Source organism: Phoxinus phoxinus (genome assembly GCF_949152265.1).
Source record: "Phoxinus phoxinus genome assembly, chromosome: 3".
Lineage (NCBI taxonomy): Eukaryota > Metazoa > Chordata > Actinopteri > Cypriniformes > Leuciscidae > Phoxinus > Phoxinus phoxinus.
Genome location: NC_136878.1, coordinates 29,128,035 through 29,152,066, shown reverse-complemented (window position 1 = coordinate 29,152,066; position 24,032 = coordinate 29,128,035). Strand labels below are relative to the sequence as shown.

General features: G+C 44.0%; 2 protein-coding genes across 7 annotated transcripts in view; one reads left to right on the top strand and one right to left on the bottom strand.

Moving 5' to 3' along the window:
• Nucleotides 1-24,032, top strand: part of edil3a (EGF-like repeats and discoidin I-like domains 3a) — a 226,486-nt gene that overhangs the window by 57,842 nt on the left and 144,612 nt on the right. The window contains exon 1 of one of the 3 annotated variants that reach the window (XM_079607125.1): nucleotides 1,830-1,951. The exons of the other annotated variants lie outside the window; for them this stretch is intronic. Within the exon in view, the coding sequence (XP_079463251.1) occupies nucleotides 1,873-1,951 (79 nt within the window). The 5' untranslated portion in view covers nucleotides 1,830-1,872. Of the gene's footprint in view, nucleotides 1-1,829; nucleotides 1,952-24,032 lie in introns of those variants that run through there. 3 annotated transcript variants of the gene reach the window in all.
• The window catches only part of LOC306995476 (uncharacterized protein), a 32,086-nt gene continuing 19,879 nt past the window's right edge, over nucleotides 11,826-24,032 (bottom strand). For all 4 annotated transcript variants that reach the window (XM_079607116.1, XM_079607119.1, XM_079607118.1 and 1 more), the window contains one exon: nucleotides 11,826-12,919. In XM_079607116.1, coding sequence (XP_079463242.1) covers nucleotides 12,708-12,919 — 212 coding nt within the window. In that variant the 3' untranslated portion in view covers nucleotides 11,826-12,707. The remainder of the gene's footprint in view (nucleotides 12,920-24,032) is intronic.

Here is a 24,032-nt window from a genome sequence, read left to right as displayed (position 1 = left end):
TTTGGGATCGTTTTGATTGGTTTCAGATCGGAAGCTTACATATAATCTGGTATTATTTTGGATTATTTTATTTTCCACAATCCACAAGGGTTAGAACAGTGACCTCAATGGGTTCTTCAGTAGGAGCCTGGAGCATTGATTTTAGACTTTTAAACCTAGAATTATGACCTGTTGATGCCAAAATTATACATTTAGTGGGGTTGGTAAGTACATGCAGAAATGTCCCTTTGTGCGTATGAACAGCATCATTGGATTCAATGATAAACATGTGGTGTGATGCTTGAATCAGTGCGCTCCTGCAGAATACTGTTCAATCAAGAGCCCCAGGCTGTCAGCTTAATAGCATGCTACATGTTTTATATAATTATATAGATTAAGTGAGATCAAAAGCACTATTATATAGGTAATCATTTAATCCCCCTCAAATGCATTTATTCCTGTTACAGCAGCCTTATCAAAAGCTATTTGCATTTTATTGTCTTGCCAAGTTTGAGAGCAAGATGAAAATGGGAAGCAGGTTTCTTTTTGTTGCTTTTGATTGCCCCCACATGTCTTTTTTTTTACTGTATGAACTCTGACTTGGCATTGAAACAAAGATTACCAACTGACTCATTTTTGTGTTTCAACAGGAGCAAAAAATTAAGCCGTATAAGCTCTTTGGACTATATATCCCACTGTACTTTCAGAGCTGCAATTGGTCAAATAAGTATGAATAAAACTTCAGAAGTTAAAACACAATCTAAAAATCAGCTCCTTTTAGAACCATTTATTTTATTTCTTAACAGCATCACTGTGCTTTTCACTTCTCCATTTTTTTTGTTCAATTATGGATTTGATATGTACATTTCATATGCAGCTTGAGAACATTCATCTTAGCCCACTGGGCCCTTATTAGTGTAGTTGCTATGGAGGAGCGTGTTGCATGAATAATACACTTTCTTCTTCCTCCTGGGGAGTTTGAGCGATGGAGCTAGTAACTGAAGCGAACATTAGTAATTCCATTATTTAACTAAAGGTGGGACCAAGTTCACCAGCCATTATTATGACCCCTCCATCCGACACTCACATGCTAAAAGCCTTCTTTTATTTGGCCCGAGCACAATTTTTGTAATTCGAGAAACAATATTCCTGCTATGCCTGGTAATTGTTAGCTTCAAACAATTCACAATCATTTGAAGAGTTTACATTAAACATGGCCTTTTGAAAAGCTCAGTAAAGCTCAGGATAAATACATGTTCCTTAAGCAGGTTAATAGCAAAGCGTTTGCCATATGTTTATAGGAGACAAAAAAGTGGCTGGAGAACCGCTGACACATGTTAAGATTAAACGCATAAAAATTTACACACATCCATCCATCTAAACCCGGCAATATGTATATTGTCGACCATTTCTTTATATAAAGTTTGATATATACATATGTCCAACTTTTGCCGGATACAGTATACTCACGTAGGGTGATATATATATATACTACAGTATATAGCATATCTCAACTGCTTGACTGCTTGTATCATCACAAAATGTAGATAATATTGCCCAGCTCTAATGTGCTAAATGTCACATGAAGATATATTCTAAACACTATATATATTCACATCATGAAGTTGCTTTGAAAGTCTGTGAAAAGTGTTGTTCAAAAAAAAAATTCCCTTGATTTATCTTGTGTGACTCATTCATTAATTATGATATTCTTTCAAAAATGCAATTAAAGGATTACAAAATAAGCACCCTAATCGGTTAGTCTATCCAAAGCAAACTGTTGCAGGAGTTTTCACTTGGCCATGTCTGTTCTTATCAGCTCTGCATTCTTGGAGGGATGTGAGTTGACAGGAGAGAATCTTCGGACTGTTCTTCTCCTGCCAGACTGCTATCATGGTGACATTTTCATGGCATTTCCTGGCTTCCTCTTACACCCTCACCCTCACCCTCAACATCCGAAAGACTTTCCAAGGTGAGCTTGAACTTACTTTGGCTCCCTCAAGAGATTTCGCTCCCTTGGTCACCTGGACAGCCACTGATTAATATATTTTGCCTCTGTTCTGTTTTTCACTTGAACTTGTAGTTGCATCCGTTTAGTTTAGTCAGCATGTCTTGTTATATAAGAGCTGGTTGAACTCTGGAAATTAGAGAGAGGGCAGACGGCTCTAAAAGCTTTTCTCTGCCAGTTGTGGTTCTTAGTGGGAGATGCGAGTGTACTGGGCAGGAGGCAGTGAACTGGTAGGAGGCTGAAACTGCACTCCCCGTAAAGGATGAAGACAGAATTAGGCCACGTATGAGCTGTGTAAGCTCTTACCCTGCAAACTCTGTGAACTGAACATCTCTTTTAATGTGCCTGCATAGGCATTAATGTGAAGGTGTGGTTTTTCTGTGGTACAATGATTCTTGATTAAGGACAGTGTTATAAATTACAGTATTGTGACATTGCTTCTCTACTGAGTGCATGTAAGATGTGCCACGTAAAATTTGAAGACATATGCAAGTTCTTTTTTTTCTTTTTTTATAAAAACAATGAATTAACAAATTGGTTGTATTCATGTGTGAATTTAAACTGAATTGACTGCACCCCATAAAACATTTATTTGGAATTTGATTTGGGATGACAGGAAGAGGATTTGACATAATGTCAATTTAAAAAATGAATTGCATTCAGGGGAAATATCTATCTATCTATCTATCTATCTATCTATCTATCTATCTATCTATCTATCTATCTATCTATCTATCTATCTATCTATATAATCTATCTGTCTACCTGTCTTCGTATTGTTCTATATACAGTATCATTATGTTGATATATCCATCGTTTAATCAATCTATGCACATAAACCTTTACACCTCCAGGCTTTTAAACTTTCAAACAAGTTTCAAACAAGCCACCAAAGTTTTCTTGATAAACATTGCTTGTTTACAGTTTTTCTCAGTCGCTTTGGTGCATTTCTCAGATCAGAAATGAAATTCTCAAAACTACTTGTTCAACCTCCACATCATCTAGTCACGTATGCATATCATAAAAGCAGTTTCTCATTCTTTTGCACAAGTTGCTATTGCTTTGGTACATTCATGCAATTGATTATGTACAATTGTCTTCTGTTTTCTACATTATCAGTTGCTAATGTCATGTTGCTAAAAATTTATGAAATAGTTCTCTGTGCAAGGTTTTAGATACACCGTCTGGTGCACCTGGACATATCATCAGTGATGTAACCTAGGATCACGGGGGGTTTCGGGTCTTTCAACAATCAGACCCCCTCCCCTAGGCGACCCAGCCGGGGTGATCAAGTCCCAGCTTATGTCCAGGTAGCGCTACTACCCTACACGCCATGCCTCTCCTCTCCTGATCCACAGCCACCTTGATGCTACTTCTGCAGCATCAGTGGCCAACTTGATGGCCCTTCGCTGGCTCGCCCCTGTGATGCCAAGCATTTTGTAGGCCCTGCAAAGGGAATGGCCCACAAACCCTCGACATCCCACTTCGACAGGTTGGCATATTGCCCGCCACCCATTGCTCCGGCAACCCTCCACAAGCTGGGAGTACTTTGCCCTCTTTCTTTCATTGGCCTCCTCCATACGGTCCTCCCAAGGCACTGTTAACTCCAAGAGAATTACCTGCTTGGAGGACTCTGAGGTGAGCACAATGTCAGGCCTTAATGCTGTTATGGCAACTGCTTCAGGGGACTTCAGCTGCTTGCCCAGATCAACTGCCAGCTCCCAGTCGCGCGCCGTTGCCAACAGGCCAGAGGAGGTGCCCCGGGCAGCTGGTGTTGACTTCTCCCCAGCTCTGACAAAGGCTACGGTCTTCACTGGGCGAAGGCTCTTGCTGTGGCTAATTCCACTGCAGAAAGAATCCGCTACGGCTTTTAGGACCTGGTCATGCCGCCAGCGGTAACGCCCTTCGCCCAGGGCTTTTGGACAGCAGCTCAGGATGTGTTCCAACGTTCCTCTCCTCTGGCAGAGGGGGCATGCTGGTGTCTCCACCTTTCCCCAGGAGAAGAGGTTGGATGGACTTGGCAACACGTCATAGACCGCCTGGATCAGGAATTTTATCCTGTAGGGTTCAGCCTTCCAAAGCTCAGTCCATGTGACTTTGCGCTCCGCTGTTCGCTCCCATCTTGTCCAGGCGCCATGTTGCCGCATCCCAGCCATCTGGCAAGCTCGCTTCTCCTCAACTCCTGCACGCACCTCCTCCAGGATCAGGGACCTCCTCTCTTTCCCTTCTACCTTGTCGTAGCGAGGAGTTCTTCTGCTTCCCAGGCCAGCTCTCCCCTGTGCCACTGAGCCCACCAACACCCTTTGCCGTAGCCTTGACTCTGCGTCGTCCACTGCCACGGCCGCCCTCCACTTCCGCCCTGTCCTGACCTCAATCCCAGCCTGGGCAACCTTTGGATCACTGGAATCCCGATACTGTAGGACCTCCCTGGACCGCGTCACCATGAACTCCTCGCTCAGGCTGCTCATGGGAAGCTTCAGCTTGTTGTTCTGCCCATATAGAGCGATGCTGCTCAGGCTTCGAGGCAGTCCCAGCCACCTGCGCAGAAACCTGCTAATCCTCATCTCAAAGCCTTCCACCGTTGAAATGGGGACTTCATACACCAGGAGGGGCCACAGGATCCGAGGGAGAATGCCGTGCTGGTAAATCCAGGTCTTGAACTTGCCAGGAAGGCCAGACTTGTCCACCGCGGCCAGCCAGGTCTCCAGGTCTTGGTTGGTCGCTTTTGTGGAAGCTGCGTCTCTCAGGCTACAATAATAATAATAATAATACATTTTATTTGTACAGCACTTTTCATAAAAGAATCTCAAAGTGCTACAGAGACCACATTAAAAAAGAGATAATAATAAAAAACAAGTGAATAAGATACATTTTTAAAAGAAAAAAAGACAGCTAAAAGAGGAGTTCTTTCAGTGCAGAGGGAGATTTGCAAAGCCTAAGGACAACTTAAGAACGCCTGCCTGAACAAAACAGTTTTAAGCTCTTTTTTAAAAGTGTCCACAGACTGGGGTTTTCGCAGATGTTCAGGGAGGGAGTTCCAGATGCGAGGGGCAGCACAACTGAAGGCTCGGTCTCCCATGGTGCGGAGTCGTGAACGTGGCTGATGGAGGAGATGTGTGCTTTGGGACCGGAGGTTATGGGTGGATGAGTGAGGGGTAAGGAGGTCTTTGAGGTATTTCGGGGCATTGCTATAGATGCACAGATGGGTGATGAGGGCAATCTTGTACTGAATTCTTGAGGTTATGGGTAGCCAGTGGAGATTTTGGAGAATGGGAGTGATGTGTTCGTATTTGCGGGTTTTCATCAGAGTTCGGGCAGCACAGTTCTGAATGAATTGAAGTTTTTGAAGGTGTTTATTTGGTATACCGATAAGCAGGCTGTTACAGTAATCCAGCCTGGAGGAAATTAAGGCGTGGACGAGTTTTTCTGCGTCAGAGAAAGTGAGGAAGGGGCGGAGTTTTGAAATGTTTTTGATATGAAAAAAGCAGGTTTTATACAGATGTTTGATGTGATTTGCATAGGTCAGTTGAGGGTCCAGCTTCACACCGAGGTTGGTAACAGTAGTTGAGAGGGGGATGTCTTGACCGGAGAAAGAGATAGTGGTTATGGGTGATGACTGGACCTGATGAGGGGTGCCGATTTGTATGGCTTCAGTTTTAGAGCTGTTTAACTGGAGGAAATTATAACTCATCCACGCCCTAATCTCCTCCAGGCAATTTGAGAGTGCTAGAGATGATGGTGAAGAAGCTGATGAGAGAGCAGATAATGATGGAAGGACCGGGGTAGAACATAGGTTTGAGTCGGTTCGCAGGTATAACTGGGTGTCATCAGCATAACAGTGAAAGGAGATGCCGTGACGGCTGATGATATGACCCAATGGCAACATGTATATAATAAAGAGCAGGGGTCCTAGGATAGATCCTTGCGGGACACCACAAGTGACAGGGGCTGTTCGGGACCTGGCTGATCCCAGGCTGACGTGCTCTGTCCTGTCAGCGAGGTATGAGGTGAACCAGTCCAGTGTGGAGTGACGGAGACCAATGTCAGTGTGAAGACGGCTTAGTAGGATATGGTGGTCGACAGTGTCAAAGGCCGCTGAAAGGTCAAGGAGAATGAGCAGAGAGGGGGATCCAGAATCTGCAGAAATGAGAAGGTCATTGGTTACCCTCAACAGTGCTGTCTCTGAACTATGAGCAGTTCGAAAACCTGATTGAAATGTTTCAAACAGTGAATGACGTTGTAGATGCTCCTGTAGTTGAGCAGCAACAGCTTTTTCAAGCACCTTGGACAGGAATGGAAGATGGGAGATGGGCCGATAGTTGGAGAGGGATTCTGGGTCAAGGTTGGGTTTCTTCAGGAGAGGTTTGATAACGGCAGTTTTGAGTGGGGGTGGGACATGACCAGAGTTTAATGAATGGTTTATTATTTGTGTAATGAGAGGACTAATGGCCGACAGGTTCGATTTGATGAGTGCTGTAGGGAAGGGGTCCAGTGGAGAGGTGGAAGGCTTCATCTTTTTAATGAGACCCTCGACTTCAATCTGTGTGACTGTAGTGAAAGTGCTGAAAAGAGGGGGTTGTGAGCAGACAGATGGCAGAGATGGAGCTGGGGAGCCAGAAAGGTGAGACCGGATGGAGTTGATCTTATCTTTGAAAAATACAAGAAACCTGTTGCAGAGTTCTGCTGTGGGTTCGGTATGGGTTTGGTTTTTGGAATTAAGGAGATGATTTATGGTAGAAAAAAGCTGTTTGGAATTTCCTGGACTGTTATTGATAATGTTGGAGTAGTAGATAGACCGGGCTTGTTTAAGGGCCGCTGCGTAGGCCTTCTGGTGATGTTTGTAGGCCAGCTTGTGTACCACCAGGCCAGACGATTTGACACGCCTCTCAATGGCACGGCCACCAGCCTTCATCTTGCGCAGTTCATCCGTGAACCAGGGGGCAGAACGGGAGAAAGACACAGTTCTTGTTTTGAGGGGGGCATGTGTATCCAGGAGGCAGTGAAGAGAATAGTTATAGTGTTCAACTGATTCGTTGACTGATGGATGGTAGACTGCGGCCAGCAGTTTGAGATCAGAGAACAAGATGGCAGGGTTTATCTTTTTTATATTGCGAAAATGAATATCACGTTTAGGCTTAGCGAGGGGTGACGGGCAGGAAACGTCCATGGAGATGATGCTGTGATCAGAAACGCCCAGGTCATATACCAACAGATTTTTAATGGAAGGAGAGTCAGAAATAACCAAGTCCAAGGTGCGCCCCCTGGTGTGAGTAGGAGCATCAACATGCTGTGTGAGATTAAGACATTCCAGTACATTTAGAAACTCAGCTGCCAACGGTGCGGAGGGATTTTCAATATGAATGTTCATATCACCAAGTATAATATTATTGGAGGATAGAGAGCAGAAAGAGGTGAGGAGGTCATGAATCTCTGTGATAAAGAATGGGTGAGGTTTGGGCGGCCGGTAGATCAGTACTGCATTTATCTTGGAGGGGGGTTTTGACTTGAAAGCCAGATATTCAAAAGAGGACACATCAGGTAGAGACAGAGGCGAAAGCTTGAGAGCGTTGCGGAAAATTACCGCCAGGCCACCACCTCGACCAGTGCAGCGAGCCCTGTGCAGGTAACTGTATCCAGGGGGACAAGCTTCATTTAATGATAAAAAAACCTCAGGTTGATGCCAGGTCTCAGTAAGGCACATCAGATCAATATCTTTCTCGAGAATATGATCATGTATCAGGCTAGATTTATTTGACAGGGACTGGACATTAAAAAGTTCAGTTTTGATGTAAGATTTATGGTCAGTAGACCTCTGGATGGGGCGGAGCAGGCTGAGATCCACTCCACGCCTTCCATCATACACAGCGTGCTGTAGTCTCGCGATGTTCCCGGCGATATTCCTTACCATGATGGTAGCGCTCTGATGACGTGTCTGCGATGTGACAGGAAGAGCAGCGGACCAGACGGACGAGACCGGGCCGGCGTCGGGAGGCTGGATGTGAGTAAACCTTCTCCGCGAGTTTCCAGTTTTAAGCTGCATTAAGGTAGCGGGTCCATTCGCTGGAACAAGCATCAGCGATGGCTCCGGGAAGACAGGGCGGATCCATCGGCTGCATACGAACCGGGCAGGGGGAGAAAGTCCGGGGCGCGATTCAGCCAAAGAGGAAGCTCTCAAGTGAGCTTTTAATCGGGCAATCATACCGGCACGTTTCCCACGTCTTCTAAAACGCTTTCTCAGGGGTGGTGGGTACGATAGCCATCCTCGGTGTTCGGATCCGTAGGATCCGTTGGAGCGAGATTTTTGGTTGCGGTCCCTCCGAGGAGAGACTGTGGGCATACGCCGCAGGTGATCGGGGATATCCGTCAGCACCGGTGTTAGCTGGTTGTACAGAGGGCGATCAGATGGCAACAGGGTCTCTGACCAAGCCCTGAGGTCAAGGAGGGTTTGACGATCATATGCCAGCAGAGCAGATATATATCGAAAGGCAAAAAGTAGTAGGAGCAAAACAGACTCGACAGCAAAGGAGCGAAGCGGACGGCTTGCCAGGACGGGCGCCATCATCTACAATTGAACACCTTCCCCAGGCTCTTCACAGGTTCCTCTGTCAGTGATGGTATCTTGGTGGTGCCAAGTGAGAAGTGGAACTTGTCAGTGACCTTCCCTTTCTTCAGCACGAGGGACCTTGACTTAGCTGGCTTGAAGTTCATGCGAGCCCAGGACATCAGCTCCTGAAGGCCGTTCAGGATCCACCTGCAGCCTGGGACAGATGTTGTGGTCACTGTCAGGTCATCCATGAAGGCTCGGATGGGTGGCTGTCTAACTCCAGACTTCGAGAGGGGCCCCCTACACTGCATTTCCGCAGATTTCACCAGCATGTTCATGGCGAGTGCAAAAAGGATAACTGAGATTGTACAGCCAGTGATGATCCCCTTCTCAAGCTTGTGCCAGTCTGAGGTTATTGTTCCGGAGGAGACTCTCATATGGAAGTTGGTATAGTAGTCCAGGATGAGGTCTCTGAACTTCTTCGGGGTATGATGCCGGTCCAGTGCCTCTTAGACCAGTTTATGGGGTATGGATCCATAGGCATTTGCGAGGTCCAGCCACAGCACAGCCAGGTCCCCCTTGTTCTCCCTGGCTTCCCTGATAAGCTGAGTGACCACACCTGTATGCTCCAGACATCCAGGTACCTCTGGGATTCCTCCCTTCTGGACTGCTGTATCGATGTAGGAATTATTCAGGAGGTAGTCTGTCAGTGGCCTGGAAATGAGGCTGAAGAAAATCTTTCCTTCAACACTCAGCAGTGAGATGGTCCGGAACTGCTCGATTTTCTGAGACTTCTCCTCCTTCGGGATCCAAACACCCTCTGCCTGTCTCCACTGGTCTACTACCTTTCCCCTCCTCCAAATCACCTTCAGGATCTTCCAGAGTCTGTGGAGTAGTCTTGGACAGTTCTTATAAACCTTATACGGTACTCCACTGGGCCCTGGAGCAGAGTTTGCCCTTGCCCTTCTAACCACCTCCTAGATCTGCAGGGGCCCAGGTCTTGCTCTCTGTACTCATCACTGTAGGATTGCTTGAGGTGGTGGTCAACCTCAGCTTTAGAGCAGGTGAGTTGGCCGCTGCGCTTCTGTCCTAGCAGCTGTTTTTTAAATCCAAATGGGTTCACTAGAAAGGCAGCTCTCCTCCTGGACCTCTCCTTCCTCCTCCTCCTATGCCACTCCGCTCTCCTCAGGGTCATCAGCTTTTTGTGGATTATGCTGCGTAGCTCCGCAAGAGGTCCCCTCTCCTCTTCGCTTGCAACCTTGAACTGCTGCCTCAAGGTCTTCAGCTCCTGCCTGAGCTGATGGATTTTGCTTGCTCTGTTGTTCATGGTATAAGGGGGCTTCGCTGCTCGCTTCTCCTCAAGTCCAAACCTCTCTGCAGCTAGGCTGATGATGATTGTAGTCATCGTTTTGAGGCGTCGATCAGCTCTCCCTTTGGCAGTTATCTCCAAGATGGTATCTGCGTCTTCATCAAGCTGGCGCCACTCCTTCTCCTTGCTAGCTTGGGGCCACTTCACCCGACGATGTTCTGATGTCCTGTGTGCGTCAGGTGGTTGCGTCACCTGGAGGCTCCGGGCACTGTGGGGTGACTCCGGGCCTGGCTCCTCCTGCGTCTCACCAGGCATAGTTCCTGTGCGCTGTGACTCTACCTCCTTCTGCATACACTTCATCTTGGCCTGGTGGATCCGCAGGCCATGTCGGTTCTTGCATATCTTGCCACATATACATTCCATTGTCGTCGTCGTATTTTCATTGCCATGTGTCGTCATCCTTTGATCCATCCTGTGGGATTCTCTTCCGCCCCCCCTCTCGGGAATCCCTAGGGGTATATCTCCTGTAGGTCGATTTGTAGCTTTTTGTGGGTTCCTTCTTCTCAGAAGGTGCAGCTTGGGATGCTACCCCTCACTGCCCCGGTGCCGTCTTTCCGGGCTGTCCACTGTCTCTCCAGCTGTCACCAATCTGTACTTGGTGGTCAACCAGACTGTTCCTGGTAGTCACTGGTTGTTCCAGAAAGAAGGTTTTAGATACACCGTCTGGTGCACCTGGACATATCATCAGTGATGTAACCTAGGATCACGGGGGGTTTCGGGTCTTTCAACAATCAGACCCCCTCCCCTTGGCGACTCAGCCGGGGTGATCAAGTCCCAGCTTATGTCCAGGTAGCGCTACTACCCTACACGCCATGCCTCTCCTCTCCTGATCCACAGCCACCTTGATGCTACTTCTGCAGCATCAGTGGCCAACTTGATGGCCCTTCGCTGGCTCGCCCCTGTGATGCCAAGCATTTTGTAGGCCCTGCAAAGGGAATGGCCCACAAACCCTCGACACCCCACTTCGACAGGTTGGCATATTGCCCGCCACCCATTGCTCCGACAACCCTCCACAAGCTGGGAGTACAATAGTCTTACCCCTCGAAACATCTAGTTATTTGTTCATCGTATAAGTCATTAAATGCAAAATGGTTGATCTAGTTGTCATAAACTGTTAAGCATATTTCTATTAGTTTTGTAAATGTGCCATGAATTGATGAATTGTGCAGGTGAATCTTGACTTTCACTACTGAAGAGAATGTAGATCAAACAATGAGAAACCAGTTCATCTCTCAAAAATAAATATGTGTGTCAATGTACATGTCAGTGCCATCAGAATGACAAGTCCCTGTGTCATTGTGTACGGATAAGCTGTGTCAAATTGCTTAGTCATGTTCTGGAGGGATGTTCTGATCATGTACTATGGCTAAAGTTTTGATGACAGTTACTGTATTGAAATGTACAAAGCTGCGCTTCTTCTGTATGCCATATATCCATTTCAAAAGTACAAATTTACACACTACTGTACGTGAGTTATTGATTGAAAGAGACTGGATAGGATTCACAGTTACACATTTAGTGGTCTGACAAAAAAAAAACATAATAATTTTTTATTGTGATATAGAAAAGAAAAAGAAATAGGAGCACAAAGGCAAAAATACAACATTAGAAAGGCAAACACAGGAAGGACCCCTTAGGCAGAACTTTGCTTTTGCATGCAGCACTGTATATAGGCTTGCCAATTGAAGAGATGCAACTTTGAGCTATTTCAGAGAACTAAGGATTTTTAGCAAGAGACTGGCTTTTACAGATAATCCATGGTGTTTTGCTATTTGTACAAATTGTTTTGAGAAATGCGCTTACTGTTTTGCAAATGTCGAGGATGATTCGATAAATGTACCAAAGCGACTGAGAAAAACTGTCATAAAAAAAGTATTACACACACACACACACACACACACACACACACACACACACACACACACACACACACACACACACACACATACGCGTTTTTGTGAAAAACTGGTACGTATGAAAAATACATCACATATGGGGACATGCCTTTCTAGAGCTACTAGGACCAAGCTGAAAAAAGTTTTAGGTTGCCGATGGTCTTGTTATGACAGTCATCTGTTGAGGTTTTCATTTAAAGCATATTTTTGCACAACCTGATTTTATACCTACATATGAGGACAAATATTAATTTCATCACCTTTCAGGACATATAAACACACATACACTGATGTCTAAATCATACCTACATATTGGGACAATGGTGAATACTGAGTCCTGAGCTACACACACATACACTGATGTCTAAATCATACCTACATATTGGGACCATGGTGAAAAGTGAGTGAGTTAAGAACAAGATAATCATACTGATTAAAACATTTCTTTTTTGCTGTGAAGTAGAGAGTTTGCAAGGGAGTCGGCCATTGCAAGCTGTCCATTTGATCTGCATTTCTTAGTTCTAAACATGCTGTAATAAACCACCCACTAAAACAACTATTTGTTTTGCAGTAATCGTGCTCCCCCAGACACTCACTAAAATGAGATGTTTATCATAGAAGCAAAGGGCAACCTATTACATAAAGTATAGATCCACTACTGAATTCACAAGATCAGTTTTATTGCTGTAGCAGCAAGCACCATTTATTAATAAACAGCATCCAAATTGCAGAAACAAACAAGCAAAAAAAACATGTGAAAACATGTGCCGTGCTAGGCAATGGAGTTGGGGTCCCGGAACTGACGGCCCCCAACAAATTTTTTTTTTTAACAATTCTTGCGAAAATTAAAGACAGCTTTATAAAGCCTTCAACTCATATTGATTTAACAAAAAATATATAGAAAAATTTGTCCTACCGACTCTGTTTTCTTTTTAAAGCAGTAATTCTGTTGTTAATGTAAAACTTAACAGCAGACCAGTCTCTGTTTTTCAGTGCCTGAGGTTCGGCCAACAGGCATGAGACACAGTCCGTCTTCCCAGGCACTCGACAGCTGTGGATGAAATGCATCATGTGCTTTTCAACCGCTCCAACTTCTTCTTCCGACCACTTCCTCTTGACACGGACTTTTGTGCATAAAAATAAATAAAAAAACATAAAATTAAATGTAATTCCTAAAATACAAGGCAAATCAGTCAAAGCCAGAGAGAACAAAGACCCATAAAATATTGTTACATACCAATGCTATATAGTAATTAACTGTTATTGAGAGTGCTATGTCTCAAAAGGGCTCAAGATACTGCGTTTCCATAAATGTAATGCACCTACAGCAAGCAAGTTGAGCAACAACTCCCTTTCCACCAAATTACTGAAGTCTAAATAATATATATTGGGACCATGGTGAATACTCAGTCCTGAGCTACACACACATACACTGATGTCTAAATCATACCTACATATTGGGACAATGGTGAATACTGAGTCCTGAGCTACACACACATACACTGATGTCTAAATCATACCTACATATTGGGACCATGGTGAATACTGAGTCCTGAGCTACACACACATACACTGATGTCTAAATCATACCTACATATTGGGACAATGGTGAATACTCAGTCCTGAGCTACACACACATACACTGATGTCTAAATCATACCTACATATTGGGACAATGGTGAATACTCAGTCCTGAGCTACACACACATACACTGATGTCTAAATCATACCTACATATTGGGACAATGGTGAATACTCAGTCCTGAGCTACACACACATACACTGATGTCTAAATCATACCTACATATTGGGACAATGGTGAATACTGAGTCCTGAGCTACACACACATACACTGATGTCTAAATCATACCTACATATTGGGACAATGGTGAATACTGAGTCCTGAGCTACACACACATACACTGATGTCTAAATCATACCTACATATTGGGACAATGGTGAATACTGAGTCCTGAGCTACACACACATACACTGATGTCTAAATCATACCTACATATTGGGACAATGGTGAATACTCAGTCCTGAGCTACACACACATACACTGATGTCTAAATCATACCTACATATTGGGACAATGGTGAATACTCAGTCCTGAGCTACACACACATACACTGATGTCTAAATCATACCTACATATTGGGACAATGGTGAATACTGAGTCCTGAGCTACACACACATACACTGATGTCTAAATCATACCTACATATTGGGACAATGGTGAATACTGAGTCCTGAGCTACACACACATACACTGATGTCTAAATCATACCTACATATTGGGACAATGGTGAATACTGAGTCCTGAGCTACACACACATACACTGATGTCTAAATCATACCTACATATTGGGACAATGGTGAATACTCAGTCCTGAGCTACACACACATACACTGATGTCTAAATCATACCTACATATTGGGACAATGGTGAATACTGAGTCCTGAGCTACACACACATACACTGATGTCTAAATCATACCTACATATTGGGACAATGGTGAATACTGAGTCCTGAGCTACACACACATACACTGATGTCTAAATCATACCTACATATTGGGACAATGGTGAATACTGAGTCCTGAGCTACACACACATACACTGATGTCTAAATCATACCTACATATTGGGACAATGGTGAATACTCAGTCCTGAGCTACACACACATACACTGATGTCTAAATCATACCTACATATTGGGACAATGGTGAATACTCAGTCCTGAGCTACACACACATACACTGATGTCTAAATCATACCTACATATTGGGACAATGGTGAATACTGAGTCCTGAGCTACACACACATACACTGATGTCTAAATCATACCTACATATTGGGACAATGGTGAATACTGAGTCCTGAGCTACACACACATACACTGATGTCTAAATCATACCTACATATTGGGACAATGGTGAATACTGAGTCCTGAGCTACACACACATACACTGATGTCTAAATCATACCTACATATTGGGACAATGGTGAATACTGAGTCCTGAGCTACACACACATACACTGATGTCTAAATCATACCTACATATTGGGACAATGGTGAATACTGAGTCCTGAGCTACACACACATACACTGATGTCTAAATCATACCTACATATTGGGACCATGGTGAATACTCAGTCCTGAGCTACACACACATACACTGATGTCTAAATCATACCTACATATTGGGACCATGGTGAATACTGAGTCCTGAGCTACACACACATACACTGATGTCTAAATCATACCTACATATTGGGACCATGGTGAATACTGAGTCCTGAGCTACACACACATACACTGATGTCTAAATCATACCTACATATTGGGACCATGGTGAATACTGAGTCCTGAGCTACACACACATACACTGATGTCTAAATCATACCTACATATTGGGACCATGGTGAATACTCAGTCCTGAGCTACACACACATACACTGATGTCTAAATCATACCTACATATTGGGACAATGGTGAATACTCAGTCCTGAGCTACACACACATACACTGATGTCTAAATCATACCTATATATTGGGACAATGGTGAATACTGAGTCCTGAGCTACACACACATACACTGATGTCTAAATCATACCTACATATTGGGACAATGGTGAATACTCAGTCCTGAGCTACACACACATACACTGATGTCTAAATCATACCTACATATTGGGACCATGGTGAATACTCAGTCCTGAGCTACACACACATACACTGATGTCTAAATCATACCTACATATTGGGACCATGGTGAATACTCAGTCCTGAGCTACACACACATACACTGATGTCTAAATCATACCTACATATTGGGACAATGGTGAATACTCAGTCCTGAGCTACACACACATACACTGATGTCTAAATCATACCTACATATTGGGACAATGGTGAATACTCAGTCCTGAGCTACACACACATACACTGATGTCTAAATCATACCTACATATTGGGACAATGGTGAATACTGAGTCCTGAGCTACACACACATACACTGATGTCTAAATCATACCTACATATTGGGACAATGGTGAATACTCAGTCCTGAGCTACACACACATACACTGATGTCTAAATCATACCTACATATTGGGACAATGGTGAATACTGAGTACTGAGCTACACACACATACACTGATGTCTAAATCATACCTACATATTGGGACAATGGTGAATACTGAGTCCTGAGCTACACACACATACACTGATGTCTAAATCATACCTACATATTGGGACCATGGTGAATACTGAGTCCTGAGCTACACACACATACACTGATGTCTAAATCATACCTACATATTGGGACAATGGTGAATACTCAGTCCTGAGCTACACACACATACACTGATGTCTAAATCATACCTACATATTGGGACAATGGTGAATACTGAGTCCTGAGCTACACACACATACACTGTAGGGATGGAATGGTACACTGAAGTCACGGTTCGGTTCATACATCACGGTTCGGTACGAGTTCGGTACAATGGAGGGAAAAGCAAAACAAAAATGCAGAAGGCAATATTTTTATTGTGGATGTCTCAGGCTGTACCACCTAGTGTCATACAGTCTCTCCCCTGAGCAGCGACAGCCGGCCCTGAAGTGTGTAAAGTAAGATGTAAACAAAATAAGACAATCAGCTATAAAACTGAAAATACAGCATCTCTTATGTCCGGACGAACGAGCGCAAAGGTGCGTGCGGCAAAAATGTCGTAATTTTTGTGCGGTCGTGCGCGTTGGGTGCGCAAGGCCCCATTTCGCGAGGCGGTGTGCAGTGCACGGCTTTTTTTGTAACAGCGCGCGCGGCTCCGCATCCGAAGATGCACGACTTCAAGCCGAATCTGTCCGAGCATGAACAGCACAGCACCGGCACCCAGTTCATGCGTCTAAATTAGGGATGCAAATTATCGATTAATTCATTAATCGTTATTTGATTGACCTTATCGATCGATTAACGATTAACTGATAAGCGGCTATTTTCCTGAGAATGTAAATTTCTCACGGTATCAATAGTGTCTTTAACATAAAAAGCTAAATATTGCTTATACTGAATAAAAATGCATGTTATATTGCTCAATTTATGTTTTATTGTTGTTTAGGGATGTCAATTTTCCAAATTCCCATGATCGATGGATGAATGTTTCGATGTCATTGATTATTTAATTATCAAATATAATGACTACTATACAACGCGTCGCCGCCTCAGACGCGTGCAGAATGTGAGACTGTGGACGAGCTCTCCCTGAACACCGGCAACTGAACACGGCAACTAAACCCAATGCATTCACAACCATTTAATACAATAGTGTTCTCATGTTATGTAATATGTCAGTCCCAAATTATTCATCGTTATTATTAGTCGTGCATTTCTGCTTGAGCTGCGCGCGCTGAATGAAGGCTAACGTTAAACTGGAGCGCTTAGTTTGCTAGCGCGTTATTTAACTCAAAGAAACGCATCCTATATGAGATTCATCAGATATATTCAAAATAAACATAATATTACAAATTATTTCTGCACAAAATGACGCGAATGCACAAGTGAACTTGAACTAAGTTACGTGCCATTCATTCAGAATGATCATGTTGTGGACGCGCTCTTCCTGGAGCAACGTGACACGGCAACTAAACTCAAATAATGCACAATGTTTTTATTACAATATTGTTCTCTTTATTAAAATGTTATGTAATATGACAGTCCTCCCAATAGTCGTTATTAGTCGTGCAGTGCCGTTTGAGCCGCGCGCTGGAGCTGATCACGCGCACTACAGCGTTCATTCAAGGGATGCATCCAATATAATATAAATCAGATATAGATAGGCATACACAAAATAAACACAAATTAGCAATTTACATTTGCACAAAACAAAAGGCTGCGAATGAACACGCAAACTTAGTCATAATGAAGGTGTAAAATGGTCCCAAACAAAACGCACTCACTTTGTTTCGCGATTGAGCAGCGCACGCGCATTAACCTGCTTAATCGATGATCGAAAAGTTGTATCGATTAAATGTATTATCGACAATTAATCGATCGTCGATTAATCGTTGACATCCCTAGTCTAAAAATTAGTTGCTTACATTAACTAAACGATCCTACAATAGCAGACATAAGCCCTTTAAATAAAAATAAATTGCCATATTTTATAAAAAGGTTCATAAAACAAAATAAAAATGTTTAGAAATTATGTAAGATAACTAGGGCTGTAATCTCCCAGTCGATTAGTCGATTGTTGGTCGATAAGTTCTGGCTCGACCAAAATTTTGATTGGTCGATTTTTTGCCGCGTTCAGTTTTGCCGCGTTCATTTCATCAGTTTTGCCGCGTTCATTTCATCAGTTTTGCCGCGTTCATTTCATCAGTTTTGCCGCGTTCATTTCATCAGGCGGAAAGCACTAATTGCTAATGTGGGTGTTTTCAGAGCACCGCTGTTTAACAGGTAACAGTCTGTCTTCAGAACACCCCCCTTGGTTTCACTTCTTTTGGATTAGCCCAACCCACTGGAGAAGAGAGTCTTTTTTGCCTCTTCTCGATGACTCGCTTGCTGTAGTCCTCAGTTGTAAGTCGCTTTGGATAAAGGCGTCTGCTAAATGACTAAATGTAAATGTAAAGAGAGACAGATTGAAGAAAGTAGGCCACTAGAAGGTTAGCTGAATATTATTTATTTAATTGTGAGAACGTTTAATGCATAGTCAGTCCTGTTCTACCATGTCAACAAAGACATCGGCAATGCCCACTGTTTGTAATAGTTTTGAGCCTATGCTTTATTTTTCAGTTATACCCTTTATTTAGTTTTTGCTCTTGATCTGGTTTGTTTAACCCTCTGAGGTCGGCAAACGCGCGGGTCCGTTTTGCTCGTTTTTTTTTTACATAGCAGCAAAATAGACCTAAAATACTCCGTCAGTTTTGGTCATACAGCCTAAAGAAATATGAAAAAATAAGCTGTTAAATGTTTGTGTCCACTTACAATCGAAATAAAACGTTGTGCTTTTGTAAAATAAAGAAAATATACAGGGTGTGCTTTCTGCCTCTCCGTCTCCGTGAACTTTTTTTCTGAAGCACGTCTCTAAACTTAAACAAAACTCAGCAAATACTATTCCCTCATATGATTATAGAGATATATAGCTCATGTCTAAGTGTGTAGTTTTAAATTATCTAATTCAAAACTAAAAGAAATATTCTCTGTTTATGTAATCTATATATAAAGTGTCACGAACACACACAAGACGAGAAGATCCAATTGCAGTATTTATTATAAGGGTAATCCGTACTCACAAACAGTCCAGGCAAGGGTCGAAATCAACAGGCAATCCAAAGAACACAAGATAAACACGAACAACAGGAACGGAAGTGTGGGGACAATATACAAGGACTCCGTGACAAACACTGAAACAGACAGGGTATATATACACAAGTGCAAACAAGGTGACGAGAGACAGCTGAAGGAAATGAACAATCAGTGACAGACAGGATTATGGGAAATGTTGTGAAAATGCCTAGACACCGTGAAAACTGAGACCTCTAATGTTAAACCCAGGGAACCACAAGACACTGTGACATAACCTCCCCTCTACGGAGCGGCTACCAGACGCTCCAAGACCACAAGAAACAAACAAAACAAGAGTCCAGGCGGGAGGTGGAAAGGTGGAGGATCAGGGGGTGGGATGGGGGGCCAGGTCCATGGAGGGGAACAGGAACAAGGGGGAACGGCTTAAGCGGCGGCCAGGGCGAAACAGACAGTCCATCGGGCGGCCAGGGCGAAGCAGACAGTCCATCGGGTGGCCAGGGCGAAGACGACCCCCCGGGCGGCCACGGCGATGAAGACCCCTCGGGCGGCCGCGGCGGTAAAGACCCCTCAGGCGGCCACGACGGTGAAGACCCCTCGGGCGGCCACGGCGGAGACGACCAGGGTGAAGATGACCACTCGGGCGGCCACGGCGGAGACGACCACTCGGGCGGCCACGGCGGAGACGACCACGGAACAGCAACAGACACCGGCTCAGGAACAGCAACAGACACCGGCTCAGGAACAGCAACAGACACCACCGGCTCAGGCACAGGAACAGAAACCACCGGCTCAGGCACAGGAACAGAAACCACCGGCTCAGGCACAGGAACAGACACCACCGGCTCAGGCACAGGAACAGACACCACCGGCTCAGGCACAGGAACAGACACCACCGGCTCAGGCACAGGAACAGACACCACCGGCTCAGGCACAGGAACAGACACCACCGGCTCAGGCACAGGAACAGACACCACCGGCTCAGGCTCGGCGGACGTGACGTGAAGCTCAGGCTCGGCGGGCGTGACGTGATGCTGGATCGGGGCCGGCAGGGCGAGCAGCTCGGGCGGGGCCGGCAGAGCAGCATGCCTAACCGGCGCGTCAGGGATGGCAGTCACCTCTGGGATGGTCTCTGGATTAGGAACCACCGGACGGTCCGTTGAAGAGGCCCTTCTCCTTCTCCTCTTCCGTCTCCGGACCACCGGAATCGGAACCACCAGACCCGACTCAGGAACAGCAGACACTGGCTCCGGCTCTGGAACAGCAGACACTGGCTCCGGCTCTGGAACAGCAGACACTGGCTCCGGCTCTGGAACAGCAGACACTGGCTCCGGCTCTGGAACAGCAGACACTGGCTCCGGCTCTGGAACAGCAGACACTGGCATGTCCAGGATCCGAGCCAGACGCTCCAAATAGTCCATCATTGCCTTGGCGGCCCCACAAATGGGCATCTCTAGACCCGTCTCAAACTGGGCAGACGTGACATGAACAGTCTCTGACTGGGCAGACGGGACGTGAACAGTCTCTGACTGGGCAGACGGGACGTGAACAGTCTCTGACTGGGCAGACGGGACGTGAACAGTCTCTGACTGGGCAGACGGGACGTGAACAGTCTCTGACTGGGCAGACAGGACGTGAACCAACTCTGACTGGGCAGACGGGCTGTGTCTCCTCCTCCGTCCATGATGGCGTCTCGGTGGCATCGAACTCCCCATCTCTGGGGAATTTACAGTCTCCTCTACGAACCTGGCGGCTATGGTCTCCTCATTCCTTCTAGCACACATTGAAAAATAGGCCAACAAAGAAATCGAGGATCCTTCATCCTTTCCCGGAGGGAAAATCTCGCCACGCGGTATCCACATACCGACCGGATCGTATCCGTACTGCTGGATCTATTTGTGACGGAGTCCTTCTGTCACGAACACACACAAGACGAGAAGATCCAATTGCAGTATTTATTATAAGGGTAATCCGTACTTACAAACAGTCCAGGCAAGGGTCGAAATCAACAGGCAATCCAAAGAACACAAGATAAACACGAACAACAGGAACGGAAGTGTGGGGACAATATACAAGGACTCCGTGACAAACACTGAAACAGACAGGGTATATATACACAAGTGCAAACAAGGTGACGAGAGACAGCTGAAGGAAATGAACAATCAGTTACAGACAGGATTATGGGAAATGTAGTGAAAATGCCTAGACACCGTGAAAACCGAGACCTCTAATGTTAAACCCAGGGAACCACCAGACACTGTGACATAAAGAGCGAGAGATCAGCCGTTCTCATTATCGTTCTCTCACCTCATTACTCAGCTAATGTGACACGCCCATGGAGAGCGCGCGCTATTCAGACGCAGATTATCTGGAGCAACACATGCAAACCAGTCAACGCCCACAACAGCTGGAAAACACACTCGCTGTGAGGAATAATAATATCGTGATAATCCTGGAAATTTTACCTCAAACGTGCTGGAGTAGCCTAACAACGGATCCTGCAGATCATCAGTAAGTGCTTTGTTCTAATCGCGATATGAAATGGTGTCTGTAAACCGCAAAAGACTGTTTAAATTTGAATCGCGTTTCTGTGTTTGAATGAATGCACGGCGCATATGCATGCTGTTGTTTACTACAGCTCGCGCGTGTCTGTGTGTGAATGAAACTATCTATATTGCCTACTGAGATGAGTAAAAATCGACTGAATACGTTGAAATAAAATGTCTTTGTATAAGCAACATATTAAACTGCAAATTAACATTTATGCCCTAATATATATTATAAAAGACGATATGTTACAGACGAAATATGAAAGACAACATTTCGTTTTGGATAGATTATAAAGTTTTTACTGCCACATCAAAACCTAATTTACAAGGTGCAAACAAAATCTTAAAAGGTCACTATAAGCCTTCTCTTTAAAGGATTAGTTCACTTTTAAAGTGAAAATTCGGTCATCATATACTCACCCTTAAGTTGTTTCAAACCTGTATGAATTTCTTTCCTCTGCTGAACACAAAGGAAGATATTTAGAAGAATGTCAGTAACCAGACAGTTTTTGGTTCCCAATGACTGCCATAGTAGGAAAAAAATATACTATGGCAGTCATTGGGAACCAAAAACTGTTTGGTTACCGACATTCTTCTAAATATCTTCCTTTGTGTTCAGCAGAGGAAAGAAATTCATACAGGTTTGAAACAACTTAAGGGTGAGTATATGATGACAGAATTTTCATTTTAAAAGTGAACTAATCCTTTAAATTATTTTTGTGTTTTATTAGTGACAAATTTGGGGAGAGGATAGCCTACATCCAAAACTTTCTGAAAATACGAATGAGAATTAACTGCACAATTACTAGAAATGTTTACCTTGGATATTATACAATTTGCAAGCATACACAGTTTGTGGAAAAATACACTTTTTTTCAAGATGTTTCCAACTCTGAACCAATTCTGTAGTAATATATATATGTGTGTGTGTGTGTGTGTGTGTTGTCTTTGCATTCTTTCTTGTGGCTTAGTGACACCTAAGGCTCATTAGTATGCAGCATTAGCAGGTCTTCTTTGTCTCCTCAGGTGTGAATGAGGACATTATTCATGACCTTGTGGATCATTCACGCCCACCTGCATATTGCCTTTCCAAACAAAAAGTGTCTTACAAAATTTAAATCAATCTATTGTTTAATGTGAACGATTAGCCCGGATGATTTTCAGATCATTTTGAAGTAAACACTCCAGCCGACAAAATCCATTAGTCAAAAGTATTGTGGGAATATGTGAAGTTGGTCGTTTGTGGTCTTACATCAGAAAATTTAAGTTTGAGTTTTTTGAATAACCATGCATAAATAATATTCTCTCAAAAATGCAAACATGTACATACATGTTGCTCACATATTATGATAGCCATGTTCGTGCTAAATATAGTGTAATTACACCTTTGCCATTAATATGTTTATAAGCTACTGAAAAAAATACAAATATCAGGGCATGTCAAAACATCTCAAGGACCCCAAAAACACCTTAGACCCCAGAGGGTTAATAAATATTATTTTTGTATTAAATGGACGTGCCTTTTGTGTTTAAGAGTAAAAGCTTTAAGTTAATAGTCTATTCGTGTCTCAGCCGCGAAGCTGCACTCCTATGTTCAGCCTAGCTCGCTACACAGAGCGGCTGAAATTATAGTGTCTGTCAGTTATTATAATACATATATGACAAAAACAATTGTCTAAATTATGTTGCATATTCCTCGAAAGTTATTGTGATGATATCACTAGTTGACAACATAGTACTATTTTCGGAAATCATAGGCTATGATATTGCGCGGGTGCACGTGATGCAACGCTGTCAGAGCCGACAGACTCGTGTGTCAGGCTCATTTCAGTGCAAAATAATTAGGTAAAACGATTTAATATACTGCAAATAGCCTACTATTTTTTTATGTTTATTTATAATTCATTTAGGCGGACAACAAGGATACCAAGTACTGCGCACAGTGCACAGCTAATTAATTAAACTTTTTTTTTTTTTTGGTCGATTTTTAGTCGAAAATTTCAGGACTTCAGTCGACCAAGATTTTCTTTGGTTGATTACAGCCCTAAAGATAACGTTAATTTAGTTGTAGTTTACGTTCTCATATCCATTTTTTTCTTCTAATATCACAAGGAATAATCTGGTTTACTGCTTTGCACGATTCTTTTCTAGTGTGGTTTTGGTGTACTAAAATAAACATTCACGAGTGTACCTTACTTCTTCTCACTGCTGATTCTTGATGGTTTAGACTTAGAGGACAATTACACCGAGTCGCACCCTGTCGTTTTAAAAAATAGTAGCCTACACCGGCGAGCACGAAGTATAAATGCCTCGTTCATTTAGGGAGGCGCACGCGCAGCGGAGGCTCGCAAACCCATAGACCGCGCAAACCTAGCTTA